Raw genomic sequence first — 15,654 nt, 5'->3', positions numbered from 1 at the left:
ATTCCTGCTGAAAAACACATGTTAAAATTAGCAATTACTGGCCTGGTTTTCAATGACAGATGCATGCAATATTTATGCAAGCAAACAGAGTGGAAAAATGGAGTATTTTCAAACTCAAATGCCTGGTATGGGCACAGAACTGGCTTTGCTCAAGATTCAATGGCACTTCAGCATAAATGTTTAAAATGAACTATATCACTGGTACCATCCCTAACCAACAAAGTGCTTAAGACCAGGGATATTTTTCAATTTACTCAATTTTCAAGAATTATATAAAATTTGGGAAGTTTAAGGACTGTTCTTGATCTTTGAAGGTGCACAATGTCTCCATTTATCTTGAAGAAGTGCAATAATGGTAACAAAAAGATCTTGTCTTTTTTTTTTTTACAGTCTGCAGCAAATGGAAACTCATTGTATGTGAGAGCGCATAGCATACCAGAAAACTCAGGTATCCCTAATAGATGCACACAAGCCTACCAATGACTCAGAATATGGGCATGAGGTGGGGCTGAGATGAGAAAGGTGTCAGCAAGAAAGCACAAAGAGGATTTATAACTTAAAAGCAATTGTTTCAAAAATTTTTTAAAAGAAATGCAAAGTAAAATGTTTCTGTGTGTTACTGATGTTTTGTTTTTCTCATGCCATCTGGATTTGTTTTAAATCCGAAATGAGCTCTGAATTTTCCAGATTCACACTGCCTAGACTCATGATTATTATAGTATTTTATTTTAAAGTTTCCGGCAAATATTCTCAATCCACCTATTGATGGATATTGATGCAATGAATAAAAAACTCAAATCTCTCTTAATGTAAGGTTTTTGATATAAATGAGAAAAAAAAGGATGTAAACTGGAGGTCTGAGTTGCTTTGCTGGACAATTCTTTTACTACTTGTAAAACTATTCACATTTAATATCATGAAATCAAGCTCTCGCCATCAAAAATAAAAATCCATCAGCATTCCTGCAGCATTTCTATAGCAGTGAGTCGTGGTTTAACCTCAGCCGACAACTGAGCACCACGCAGCCGCTTGCTCACTCTCCCCCCACCCCGGTGGGATGGGGGAGAGAATCGGAAGAGTAAAAGTGAGAAAACTCATGGGTTGAGATAAGAACAGTTTAATAACTGAAATAAAGTAAAATAGTAGTAGTAGTAGTAATAATAATAATAATAATAATATACACAGCAAGTGATGCACAATGCAACTGCTCACCACCCGCCGACCCATGCCCAGCCAGTCCCCGAGCAGCAGCTCCCCCCAGCCAGCTTTCCCCAGTTTATGTACTGAGCACGACGTCACATGGTATGGAATGTCCCTTTGGCCAGTTTGGGTCAGCTGTCCTGGCTGTGCCCCCTCCCAGCTTCTTGTGCACCTCCAGCCTTCTCAGTCGGTAGAGCGTGGGAAGCTGAAAAGTCCTTGGCTAGTGTAAGCACTACCTAGCAACAACTAGAACATTGGTGTGTTATCAACATTGTTCTCATCCTAAATCCAAAACACAGCACTGTACCAGCTACTAGGAGGAAATTAACTCTATCCCAGCCAAAACCAGGACACAGTCGTTCTCAAACTCGCATGTCCTAGGGCAAAAATTAAGAGAAAGCAGAGAAAACGTGATATTGTATAGTCTCTGTTAGCTTGGTTTTAATTTGTTTTCCCATATCAAAGAGCAACCCTGAAGGGTTTCATGGGAAACCTGCTAACTGCAACCCACAACCCTTTGTTTTAACAGCTAGCATTCTATAGGGGTGAGATACAGTACAGATCAAAATATGCAACTGATATTGCAACATCTAAAGAGCATGTGGTATCAGGTTTAATTACAATAAATACTTGTAAACTGTTTGAGAATACTCATGCTTTTGGACATAGCTTTCATTTGCCAGTTCGTGCCTAACAATTAAGTAGAACACGTAATTAAATTGTAAGTGTCTGTGAAAGGCAAATCCTTGAAAAGGAAATATTTTAGCATGGTTGGCAAGGTGTGCACACATCAACAGTGTGGGAAACACTTATAACTAACAGTATATACTGCTGTAAGTCCTTGTAACAGAGGTTAAAATCTGCTCAAAAAATACTTGCAGTTAGAGCAACAAGACTGACACAAATCAGCAGTCTGTCCCGCTGTTGAGATTTTCAGCTATTTCAAAGTGACACAGGTTATGTTTATAAACATAAAGCTTTCATGCACCCCCAAAAAGTATATAATGCACATAATGGTCTGAAATCAAACTACCTATACATGCAGTGTTTGTCTGTGAGTTTTTGCTTTGTATTTTTAAACACGCCTTTCTGGGAACTTCAGTAAAGACTTAGTGCAATCAAGGCAGAAAAAAAAAATTGTTCCTAAGTTCAAACCAAGCTCTGACCAAATGCACTAACCTTCTCTCTGACCTCGGATAAAGTAGCTTACCTTCCTATCACACTGCTATAAAATCATACTATATGATGTATCTTATCAGAGGTGACATCTGATTACATTGTATTTCTCATTTATTTCTTTTTAATGAATCCTGAAGACTTTATTGAGGAATAATCCGTTGACATTTCCTTCTGCAGTGTTTTTTTAACCACTAATGGTGGAACTGTTTTATTGTGAATTAGAGTCTCTCTTGTTCAGTTTCTAATATCTTAAATGACTGAGCGGGTTAATTTCAAATAACTTTCTCAGGACAACATGCACTTTTAATGGATGTACTTTTAAAATAACGTTTTATATTATGCAAGACAAAGTAAGTAGAGTTCTAATGAGAGGGAACTGTCAACCTTTGGGAGAGCTATTTTAAGGAAAACAGGATGCGCGCTGCTGAGAAAATGTTTCAGATACTAAGATGGGCCTGAAGAGTGTGGCAGTCACTGTATACGTACAAGCTGTGTGTACGAACCTGCTTTCAAGTTTCTGCACCAGGTAGATGATGCCCAAAATTTGAAGGTTGCGGAATAAGGTCTACAGAGCCTTACATACTTAGTAACAGCTCTGCAGTGATACCCAGCACTCTGAAGATGAGCTGTAAGCAATTTCTAATGGTCGTTACTTCATACTCCCAGGGGAATGCTGGCATCACTGATGTTAGATTACATACTAGGAAGTAGACAAAGCAGAATTACACTAGTATATCACACGAGAAATGTATATATTCGAGAGAATTTACGCAAACAATCATCGTAAGACAAGTCTTCAGAAGTTTAGGAAATAATTAGTACAATAACAATGAATAAAATACTAAACATTCATTACTTATAGAATATCAACAACGTAAGATAGATTCATTTATGCAACATACCTCTTGCAATGACGATGTGACCTTTGCTCTTTGTGTGATTTTTTTCCTTTCTTGCCTCTGACTATTTCAGAAAGACAATGACATTATTTACATTTGAGGGGAAAATGCAGGAGGAAATCTTAGTGAATCACAACAGAACGAAATAATCATGTAGATGCAACTGCAAGAGAAAATGGCTCAAGTGACAAAACCAAGAAATACAGAAGTGGTTGACTGTGGCTGAGTCTCCACATCTGGGGAAACTGTATCCTGCAGTATGCTCTCTTGTCCCCAGACTCTGGGTACACCTGAGCTATGACTTAACCATGCATTCAAAGGAGGTGTTATTCCCCTGCTAAAGTGGTTTCCTTCAGAAAGGATCTCAAGTGCAGTAGCTTGGACTGAATTCCAACAGAGCCCTGGTCTGGGGGAGCAGTGGACTGGGGTGCATCTTTCATGCATGGTCTCTTACCCGTCAGCTACTGGAGTCTGAGATGACCACTCTGTATCTATACCATCTCCTACACTCTCCCCTAATGTTCCAGCAAGGGCAATGGGATACTTGGGTTAAACGGACTTCTGGCTGAAACCACTATGGCAATTCTGTTCTTCTGACCTTCTGCAAACTCCACATTCACTTTAAGCTAGTTTGTAAAATGCAAGATATAAAACTCCCAATTCTTGCCTGTATTTCAGTTCATGTTCTCACTTATACATATGCAAAAAAGCAGAATGGTCACATTTTCCGTTGTGTTTTGCCCGGGGATAAATAAAAGTAACAAAGGGAAAAAAATAGGGAAATGGGCACCTAAAATACATTATTTCTAAAAACCTTGCTACAAGTTTGTGCATTAATGAAGCCATAAGAACTCTACAGGTGAGATACGTGCTCTGACCGCTCCATTTCCCATTGCTGACTTCTGTATCTTCCATAACATTTTATTTCAAAGTTTTGGGCTGATATTTCAGCCCAATCTACCTTCTTCTCAACACAGCATAAGCCACTGGCTGGATGGCCGGGCCCAGAGAGTTGTGGTGAATGGAGTTACATCCAGTTGGCGGCCAGTCACGAGCGGTGTTCCCCAGGGCTCAGTACTGGGGCCGGTCTTGTCCAATATCTTTATCAATGATCTGGATGAGGGGATTGAGTGCACCCTCAGTCAGTTTGCAGACGACACCAAGTTGGGCGGGAGTGTTGATCTGCTGGAGGGTAGGAAGGCTCTGCAGAGGGACCTGGACAGGCTGGATCGATGGGCCCAGACCAATTGTATGAGGTTCAACAAGGCCAAGTGCCGGGTCCTGCACTTCGGCCACAACAACCCCATGCAGCGCTACAGGCTTGGGGAAGAGTGGCTGGAAAGCTGCCTGGCGGAAAAGGACCTGGGGGTTCTGGTTGACAGTCGGCTGAACATGAGCCGGCAGTGTGCCCAGGTGGCCAAGAAGGCCAATGGCATCCTGGCCTGTATCAGAAATAGTGTGGCCAGCAGGAGGAGAGAAGTGATCGTGCCCCTGTACTCGGCACTGGTGAGGCCGCACCTCGAATACTGTGTTCAGTTTTGGGCCCCTCACTACAAGAAGGACGTTGAGGTGCTGGAGCGTGTCCAGAGAAGGGCAACGAGGCTGGTGAGGGGTCTGGAGAACAAGTCTTATGAGGAGCAACTGGGGGAACTGGGGTTGTTTAGCCTGAAGAAAAGGAGGCTGAGGGGAGACCTCATCGCTCTCTACAACTACCTGAAAGGAGGTTGTAGCGAGGTGGGTGTTGGTCTCTTCTCCCAAGTCACTAGCGATAGGACGAGAGGAAAAGGCCTCAAGTTGTGCCAGGGGAGGTTTAGATTGGACATGAGGAAAAATGTCTTTACTGAAAGAGTGGTTAAACATTGGAACAGGCTGCCCAGGGAAGTGGTGGAGTCCCCATCCCTGGAGGTATTTAAAAGACAAGTAGATGAGGCGCTTAGGGACATGGTTTAGTGGACATGGTAGTGTTGGGTCGACGGTTGGACTCGATGATCTTAGAGGTCTTTTCCAACCTTAATGATTCTATGATTCATCTGAGAAAAAAAGTCTGCAAATTCTTAGTTTAAGAAACTAACACTGATATCTGCTAATACAACTTGAGAAATGTTAAGAATTACACGGTAAGGTTTTCTAAATTTAGTAGTTTTGACATTTTGTAAATTGTGTGGATGCTCTGTTTTGGGTTTTGTTTTGGTTTTTTTGAGATTAAAAAAAAGTTGAAATCAATCATGGAAAATAGCAAAAACTGTAATCTACTTTCTTCTCAACACAGTATAAGCCACAAGGGAGCACATGATTTAACGACAAAAAGATGTATCTGATAAGAGAATAATTTGCTCAAGGAGAGATCTGGGTTGCGAATGCAGCTGTTCCAAAAATCTAAACCCACAGGCAAGAAATTACTTAGTTTTTGTATGAGCTATATCCATAGCTACTTAGATAAATTGGTGATAGGCCCCAGAAAAGCGCATCAGATAGAGAAGTATAGAACCAGGGCTACTTCGAGATTGAAAAGAAACAAAGTATTAAGAGATGGTAAGGATTCCCACAAACTGTTTAAGAAGTTAAGATGACTTATTAGCAACATAAAAATTAGACAAAAATCTCCATATATTGTGATGTGCTCTGATCAGTACTAATTAGTCCGTATCAGGTTCAACATCAGCAGAATTAACTGAATTCACTTATTTTGTAACGTCAGATCTTTTGCAAGGGGAAAACACATGTACTTAGGTAAAATAGCAGAGAGTTATTACCTGGCAATTCTCTATTATTACAGTCAATATTACCACAAATCCATCAGTACAAGTAGACCCACATTTATCCCCACTGATGTTTGACTGCATGAGTAGATAAGAAAACACCTGCGTGGATCACTTAGCAGGATCAGTCTCACAGCAGGGAGAAAAAGCCAGTAAGAATGCATGTCTTCAGGACACTGCATGCTTTCTCTGTTGAAACATGCAAACTAAAAAGCATGAAATGATCTTGGCTGCTCTATAGCACACAACTGTGTGAGTAACTCCTTTTACATTGGCCATGGTACCTTGCCATCAAGTTTTCAATGTGTTAGGCAGACGATCCCTGATGATACTAGCCAGCCTGCATTCTTCTCATCCAGCAAGGAGTCAGCAAGACACAAGCAACACTCTGCTGACTTTTGCTATTCAGATATACTCATGGGTTGGGAAATTTTGTATTAAATGAAAGAGACATAGCTCTGCACTGAAAATTTTACACTTATGTCTTTCACAGGCCTAAACTTACAAAAAGAGCACCAGCAAAAGCCCTCAGTATTTCCAACGGTACTAGGTTGACCAGGCTCCTTTTGCACAGAAAGCATGTAAGGAGACTAGCAATTACTCTCCTCAACCAAAGAAATGAGAAAGGGAAATCTGGCAGATGTTGGCTACGTCTCTTTATAGGAGACGCAGAAGAGCAGCTGTTACAGTAGGGATTGTAGGGATTTCTTGTGAAAGTCGGTAGCAGATGTCACCATCTGCTTCTGCCTTCTCTATGAAATAGAGGCAAAAGGAAGACTGAAAGCTTGTTAAAAAAAAAGGTAACAACAAAAAACATAAATTCAAAAGATACCCAAACATATTTACAGCGAGCAGGGGAACCTCTTACCCCCTTCCCCCTGGCAAACCTGTGATCCAGATGCACAATAAAAGCAAAGAACACTCCCCATTCTCTTTAAATCATAATTTCTTTTCATTTTAATCTTACTACATTTACTTTGACAACATTCAGCCTGCAATCTAACACCTAGCCATTTCCTGCCCGGCTGAAAGAGATCACAGAAATGAGCAGTTGTATCCTTTCCCTCTGGCTATACAGCAATGGTCTGATGACAACTGCTTTACCAGGGTTGGTATCAGACAAACAAAAATTCCCTACTGAATGATCTACACAATGATGTCATGTGTGGAGGCAAAGTATTTATTACTTAGGGAAAAAAAAAAACACAACAAAAACCAAACAAAACTTCTGTTGCATTGTGTCAGGAAACATGCTGTACATGTTTGTACACCTTGGCAGATAAAGATCAGATGAGGCAAGCAATGAAGTGGTTAACCAAATCAGAAAGTTATCTCAGACATCCAAAGGCACATCTTGTAAATCTGAGAAAACTTCTTACAGAGAACTGAGGAGAAAAAAGTAAGGGCTTGTCTGGGAAGAAACAAATGACACTGTCAACAAGCAGTTTGCTTTCTCACTCAGAAAAGCAGGTATTAGTGAGATCCAGAGCCCAGCAAAAGAACAGGAATCTTTCCGATGGTGTAAAAAAGGCTTGGATCGAGCCCCAGCTTTCCTGAAAACTAGACTGGCTAATTGCCTCACTCTTCCACTGTCAAAACCGTCATCTCACTGAAGAGAAATACCTTTCCAATATTGCTATAGGGCAGACATTTCCACACTGGTAAATACTGGGAGCCATGTTCAACCGCCACCAGCAACTTGGTGGCCACCACCTCCCCCATTTGGTATCCCATAATGTTGTCTTGAAAAAAAAAAAAAGAAAAAAAGATGCAGCATTCTGGGAAAGTTTTTTAAGTTTTCTTTTGTTTGTTCATTTTTGGAAACAGAGGCCACCTTGTAGCTCACTACCACTATAGAGAGCGTTTTGCTTTTCAGCTAGTGTCATATTTAGACAATAAATAAGCATCAGAAATGGAAGATCCCATTCTTCTTTGGCATTGCCATAAATCAGGAAACACTTGAGCTATACCTGGATAAAATTGATGAAAGTAACTGAAGAAATCAGCTTTAGCAAGGTATACTGCTAATACAGGTCTTTTCCCCAAAGCAAGCAAATTATGCTTATCTTACATTACCAGACCATTACTGGAAGTACTATGCCAGACCCTCAGCTGGCATAAATCAACATGACCCTATTCACTTCGGTGCAGCTGTGTTGATTTATGTGAGCTGAAAAGCATGTACTGGTCAAAAAGTGACTATTTCGTCTTATAAAACCATAAAAGTGACTAAGAAATGAAAGGCAGTATGTATAATACAAAGAAAAAAATTAGGAAGTACTACAGAAAGGCTCAGAGTAGATGTATATTTCATTAAGATTAGTCTAACATAGCCACTCATTTTACACCATATGAGATTTTAGATAATATTCTCTGTTGTTACATACACACGTATCTCTTGAGTATGGACCCGAGTATTTGTGCAATTTAATAATGCTGTACTATTCCCAAATTAAGATGTAAGGCTCAGACAGGTGGTTCAACCAGCCCGGACTTTATCACTGGTGTTTATTGTAAAGTCACTGTGGCTGTCATAACACAGAAACATAGAATCGTTTAGGTTGGAAAAGACCTTTAAGATCATCGAGTCCAACCATTAACCTAGCACTGCCAAGTCCACCACTAAGCCATGTCCCTAAGCATCACATCTATGTGTCTTTTAAATACCTCCAGGGATGGTGACTCAACCACTTCCCTGGGCAGCCTGCTCCAATGCTTGACAACCCAGTGAAACATCAGACTTAAAAGCAAGCCCATGCAGCAAACTTAAGTATTCAGATTTGCAATATGGTGTCACATCTTAAGAACTACTCCTGTTATTATCTTGCTCTATAAGAGAAAGACCAAAGTAGAAAATCAGATGAGCTTCTCAAAGCCAGCACTCCTCTCAAGCCTTGGTAATTTCGAGAAATAGGAAACCTCTCATATCAGACTTAAGTACTCTTTACCCTTATGAACTCTGTGTCGACTTCCCTATTATTATACAGGCTACATGAGATCAACTACTGGTGCTCCTTTCTGAGTTAAAACCAGGAAGGCTAAGGAGAAAAATCGGTATGCTGAAATAAGAGGTGTATATTCCTAAATTCCTTTCTCAGGGAAGCAGCTCTGGAGATTAGACAGTTCTCATTTTCGCTAGGCTCGTGTATCGCAGCCCCAGCAGTATAATACCTGAACACTATATGAAGGGAGATCACGAAGCAAACTCCTTACAATTGTCTGTTCAATTCAGCCTCAGTGACCAGCTGCTAACAGCCACTTGGCAGACAACTGCAATTCATCTTCCTTCATCATGAGTGCTGGTAATTCAAATACAAATACTTCTGTATTTGATCACAGTCCACAACACAGGCTGCCAGGTACCAAAAATGCATTCTGTTCATCCTTACCGTTGCCTTACAGTGTAACATAACTCATGGATCCCTGCCTACAAGAAATACTAGGATTTGTCTCTTCACAGTCTTTCCCTATAAATACATTCACTGTAGGAAGCTTAGAGAAATTTTCAGAAGTACAATTAACACTTCAGATACGGAGAAAAAATATGCACTCTCTGCCGGGACAGATCAACTCTGCACCCCAGCAAGCGGCACTGCCACTGCTCTCCACTGGGCATTATGTTTTGTGTGGACAAGATGCACTTAGTATCACCATCAATGGGATGTTGTGTTCAATCAATTCAGTGTAACACTAAACCAACTGGAATAATGGTATATAATATTGGAATAAAATATGTATTGGTTTATTTAGGTATTCCTAATCTCTGAAATCAGTAGAATTAAAAAAAAAAAAAAAACACCACAAAAAAAAGGCCAAACCATAAGGCATTTTAAAACTTCCATGTATATTACCATGTCTGCATAGGAATTAGAAATCCCAGTTAAATTCTCTTTTCCTCCCAAAGCGCCTTTGCAGTCTTCACAAACATGAGGAAAGTAATGAATGGCTATTAAGAAACAACCTCAAAACTACTTTTCTTCCATTTTCTTCTCTGTATAAATTTTCAAACTTTCTCCCATAAAAACACTTAGCAAAAGGCACTGGGCTGTGGTTACAGTTGCTTTCATGGCATGTACTCCTGCTAAGGCGAACGGACCCAACCGAAACCATTTCTAAGACAAGATTCTTCCTGTTCATGGCATAAAGGGCTTAAAACTGCACCCAGCACATACACACAACCAAAAGTACAGCCTGAGACTTCAAAGCACAGACTTGGGTTCTCCATGGGGACATTAAATGTGTTGAAAAGAGACTTCGGATTGGAAGCTCCATTGCAGCAGTGTCAAAGCTGGAACAAATGTCAGAGGGATCAAAATAGCAATGAGCACTGAAGTTTTCCCCCTTCAAAATGGCACAAGCCTATAGAGAAGCAGCACAAATGATAAACGTGTTCCTATAATTTCCATCTCATCTTGTTGCTCCTTAGTGTTACTAGAAATCATGCCAAGCTAATATTTGTCATTGCACATTCCCTCATTTTTTATGTTGGTCAGAATGTTTAAATTGCATAATGATAACTCAGAGCAATTTGGACATCAGTTTACAGTGCACCAAGAATATATTGCAGTGAACTGTTTAAAAGAAAGCAAAATATTAGGGCTTCTAAACAAAACAATCTAGTGAATTTGATTCTCTTAATTTTGAACTTGTACCGTCATCTAGTCCAGTGAAATGATGCACCAACTTCTACCACCAAGTATTTGATGCACCACCTACTGTAAATGCTGCCTACCCAGTGTACTATGAGGTTTCGCAGCTGTGACTCCCAAAGACTGAAATCAATATTTAAATCCTATTGACACCAACTCCTTTTTTCTCCTTTTTTTTTTTTTAAACAGAGTTGCAATTATGGTCTATTTTATATTTGTACGTATGATTAAAATTATTATATTTTGTGCCAGGCTATAATTTATATAATTGAATTCCTATAAAACTTGAATTTATTTTTCATTTAGAAACAGACCACAATAAAAGGCTTCTGCGCTGAGAATCCAGTTTTCTGTGTTAATTTAAAGTTAGTTTTGGAGTGTTTTCTACAGTCACAGTACTTTAAGGGCAGAGGAAAACTGTCATTGTATAAGAGACTTTTAATCAACCATGGACTCTTACTCAAACTAAATACCAGTATTAATTGTTCATAAAGTACTGTAAGAGGAAAAGGGATGATTAAGTGGAATTTAAGCTGTATTGCTATTAAGGATTAAACAGAAAGGCATTTTAAAGCCATGTGTTAAAAGCCATCTTGTCAGAAGCTACGGGCCACAATCTACAAATTTTTCAAAATATACCAGGCTGTACTCATTAGTCTTATGAATTTAGAGGGTCTATTATTTCTGCCTCTTAATTTGACATTTATACGCAAATAAAAATCTTGAGTACAAGTCACACCTGAAATTGCATCTGTTATGCAGTTGCACACCTAAATGCTTAGAAAAGCTGTCTTTTAATGTGTCATTTTAATATTTTAGCCTTAACTTATTATCAAGAGGGAAAGAAAACTCAGTTATGTTACGACGTTATTGCAGTCTCTCGAGAGCACTGATACACAAAATCAGATACACAAGGCTCCCTTCAGCATCAGAGGGCTACAAAATGGAATATGATGCTTGAAAGGGAAAGCTGCTGTTCTGCAGGCCCTGAGACTGCCAGGAGGGCTGCATTAAACGCCGTGAGCAGGCGACGAGTCACGACACCCTCCCTACAGAATTTTGGCAAGTTTAAATGAAACCTGTGGATGCATTGTTACATTTTTCCGGTCAGATGTACGCAAAGTTGGGAACAGTTTCACATGGATTTTCTAACCTCTCCTGGGGCTCTCATGATTGAAGAGGATGCCGTTCACAGCAAAGAGATTGTAGGCCTCTCTGAAGTTCACCACAATCCAGTAGGCATACAGTTTTGCTGCCCCTACAAAAACAATTTTAAGGTGTTACGTATATCCGCTCTGCTTGTACACAGCTCAGACAGACACACACACACCTCTCTCACACGCAGGCTGAAGTCCACGTTTCAACAGCGGAGTGCATTAGAATTTGATTCATTCCTCCCTATATGTGTCCCCTATATGCGTCACATTTCATACGGAAAAAATATCCAGCCCAATAAACAGCAGCTGAATGGAGAAATACTCCTTTTCTATGCAGCCTCTGAACTGGCCAGGAAGCGTTAGGGCACTTTCTCACTTGTTTTCTTATGCACACTCAAGCATAGCACTTTTTCTTTTACAATATAATTAACACAGCCAAAGCGTGTGAAATACGCCACTGTGGTGACCTCTGCTAGTAAAAAAAAAAAAATGACTTTGGAGGAATAAACGCGAAAATCTGGTGCCTTAACACTCAAATTGATTTGAAACTTTATCACCAAAGTCCTTCATGCACATTGCTTTAATAAGTGTTTCAAATTTCATGCGAGTTCATGAAGGAAGAAGTGAGCTCTTGGGAATTTTTCATTTAGGCAACAAAATATGAAACCTTATCACTTCAGCGGTATCTCACAACCCTTTGTGAAGGAAGAGCCACCCTTCCCCCCCCCCAAGAGCTCTCCACCTCTGAGCTGAATGAACACAGTCTTGTGAAGTGAGATGCTAATTTCCAACCCCCGGGCAATGGCAGCAAATACTTTTTATATAGTAATTCATAAAGGTATGCCTCTCGACATGTCTAGTCACTTTAGCTCTATCGTCATTCTAATCTCACACCCAAATGACTTCAGCCCTGAGACATGAGCGGGGAGAACAGACAGACACACACTACACACACCCCATCAGCGATCCTCACCGTAAGGCGATCTTGGGTAAAAAGGGGTGGTCTCCTTTTGCGGGATTTCTTGCACTTTTCCAAAAAGTTCACTGGTGGAGGCTTGGTAGAACTTCACAGCGTTGATAAGGCCACAGGTCTTAATAGCATCTAGGAGCCGTAAAGTGCCAACCCCATCAACGTCAGCAGTATATTCTGCTAGGTCGAAAGAAATCTTGGGGAGAGAAAGAAATAAAAAAACCCACCAATTTTACTAGGGTAACCAGAACATGCCGTGATCACGTACAACCAAAGTAATACATCACTTGTCACAGACCATCTAGACACTTTTGTACAGACTAGATGCTCAGTTTACAAAAGTACCCTCAAAGGATTTCTAAGAATAAACAAGTAGTTCCATAAATAGCAGAACCAAAAGACTGGTGTTCCCTGATCTCTCTCTCAGGATTATTTTCCCATGTGAAGTAAGGGGTAAGTCTCCCCACAGTAGGAGCATTATCAGGCTCCCTCTCACCTCTACAGCTGCCAATTTGAGCAATATTCACTTGGGCTTAATATCTTTGACACACTTGAATTTGGTTAAAATCATCCAAAATATATTTTTTAAAAATATATTGTTAGACAGACAGCATAAACATGTATTAAAACCCACAAACTTTAAACAAGGTCCAAAGTTTTGCAATTTAAACACATGTCAAAATAGAGAGAAGACTAGAAATATCTGCTATCAAATGAGACACCCAACCCCACCTGACTAAGCTGTACCAGAGCTCTGGCTTTTGCACAGAGGTTAGGGGGATGATGAAGTGGGAAAGCAAAGGGTAGAGGTATCCAAAAGAAACCTGACATCTCCTCCAGCTGACATATCCTTCAAAGTATGATAATAAACTCGTGCACACTGCTGGGCCAAGACTCCTCTTTCTCTCCCCACTCCAGTAGGTCTCAGTTATCTTTACGATGAGCTTGATTGTGGCATAGGCCACAAGACAATACTTGAGTCTAAGCTTTCAGAGTGTTTCAAAACTTTATTAATTCTATTCCTTGCAGTTACAGAAGAAAACTAAAAACTGGAAAAAGTAAGCTGAAGGTTAAGAGGTGTGTTGTGACCCCCCCAATCTGCAGGCAGGAGAAAAAATGCTTTGAAGGGAGCTCACTCTGCTTGTTTGGTGGGTACAGGCTGGTGGTTTGGACATGCTGGCAGAGCTCGTGGACCCCGAAGAATTTTCTCCCACCGGTGCCCATCCCAGAGGCACATTCCTCCTTCCTTCTACGTCCTCTCTCCAACCCAGGGATTTTGCTTCTGTATGCCAGTTTTCGAAAAAATGTTCCGTGTTTATACTGCCAATGTTATAAAAAAGGAAAGGGGAATGGACCTTGAAAGCAATCTCCTCCATTGCCCTGACCCAAGGAAGAATTACTCTACCTGTGTCCTCTCTGGCTGATGATTGACTTTCAGGAACAAGCTCTGGAGTGATGGCAATGTTACAGTCTCTTTATATGATCTAGGCTAGAGATTAGTGAGACACTACCAAAGTCAGATAGTACAAATCAATGATTCCCCCCTTCATTAGTCTTTAGTGATAGGGTAACTACTAATGGAGTAGAGTGTAAATGACCATAGCTGGACAAGCTGAGCTATCACCGTAAAATCAGTGGGAAACCTGTCACTTACCAGGTATTTTTTCAGGCTCCCTGCAGATTCAGACAGATAGCCCTGTATTCATTTCTCCTGTTAAGCCACTTTCCCTATTCAGTAATCGCTAGAGGTTTAAGGCTTACTTACACAGCAGATGAAATAAAAATAATTAGATTAATTTGAATTTGCACATGGTTAATTTAATACAGGTATGAAATAATCTAAATTGTGTTACCATGCTCCGAAATAAAAATGTTCTCACAGAGTTTTGATCTGAAATAGCTAATGGTATGAATGAAAACAAACTTCAGTTGTTTGGTCTTTTTTAACCAAAAGAAAAAAAAAAAGAAACCTGATACTTTGGCTTGTTAACCTGGTATGACCCAGCTGAAATTGAGCGCTGATCTACTGAGAATTGCTGAGCATTTTTTGTTTTAATCCATTTGGCACAAAGATGACAGCCACTTAAGGTCTCTCAGCTTCGCTGTCAGAGCAACTCTTGGGAAAACGTCTTAATGAATAGGTGATACAGTCAATAATACACTAACGAACATAAATTAGTATATTTACCATATGGCTAGCACCTTCATATATTCACAGTAACTTCCCAGCTCTCTAACTAAAGGCAAAACACTTACTAATTGTAGCAGAACCAGGAATTTACCTATATTAAGGTATTCTTTCCAGCAAATAACCTGCTGAAAACATCACCCCAAAATGCAAATCTTTGTTTACATATTCCACTACAAAGTAAACGGCACATGTAACTGAGGTGGTCTTAAATCAGAGATCCCAGATTATAAAACCTCTTAACCAGAGCGAGCACTGAGCCTGCAGCAGCAGCGCTGGGAACTGCTCTCCCTGGCTGATGCAGAGACCGGTTTCACAAGAGATGATTTTCCCTATTGCCTTATGAATGACCTCAATCTTAACCTAGAAAAAAATCACTCCCTGGGGTGTAAGACAATTGTGCCTCCATGCTGGCCAGGTCTGAGGGTCCCTCAGCAGAAACTGCCAGCTTTGTGCCTGTTTGGCAGTTTTGTAATGAGGACTATTGTTCACCAGGGACAGGACTCAGACCACTAAACTCATTTCATTTTGGAGTGCAGGTTAGACTAGAATGGCATTCATGAAAATAAAAAATGGTTTTATCCACTAAAACCTCCAGCACCAAAAATGCTGGACTGTTAAGACACTCTGTGTACTGTAGGGGCAGTAACATG

The 15,654-nt window shown here is 40.3% G+C and overlaps 1 protein-coding gene across 1 annotated transcript in view; it reads right to left on the bottom strand.

The window, feature by feature from the left end:
• GMDS (GDP-mannose 4,6-dehydratase) overlaps window positions 1-15,654 on the bottom strand; it is a 430,502-nt gene that overhangs the window by 248,244 nt on the left and 166,604 nt on the right. Inside the window, exons 5-6 of the mRNA XM_076330453.1 lie at window positions 12,817-13,009; window positions 11,840-11,944 (exon numbers count right to left, since the gene is read on the bottom strand). Of these exons, the coding sequence (XP_076186568.1) occupies window positions 11,840-11,944; window positions 12,817-13,009 (298 nt within the window). The remainder of the gene's footprint in view (window positions 1-11,839; window positions 11,945-12,816; window positions 13,010-15,654) is intronic.

The sequence above is a fragment of the Aptenodytes patagonicus genome, chromosome 2, assembly GCF_965638725.1.
Source record: "Aptenodytes patagonicus chromosome 2, bAptPat1.pri.cur, whole genome shotgun sequence".
Classification (NCBI taxonomy): domain Eukaryota; kingdom Metazoa; phylum Chordata; class Aves; order Sphenisciformes; family Spheniscidae; genus Aptenodytes; species Aptenodytes patagonicus.
This window is presented reverse-complemented; position numbering and strand designations above follow the sequence as displayed.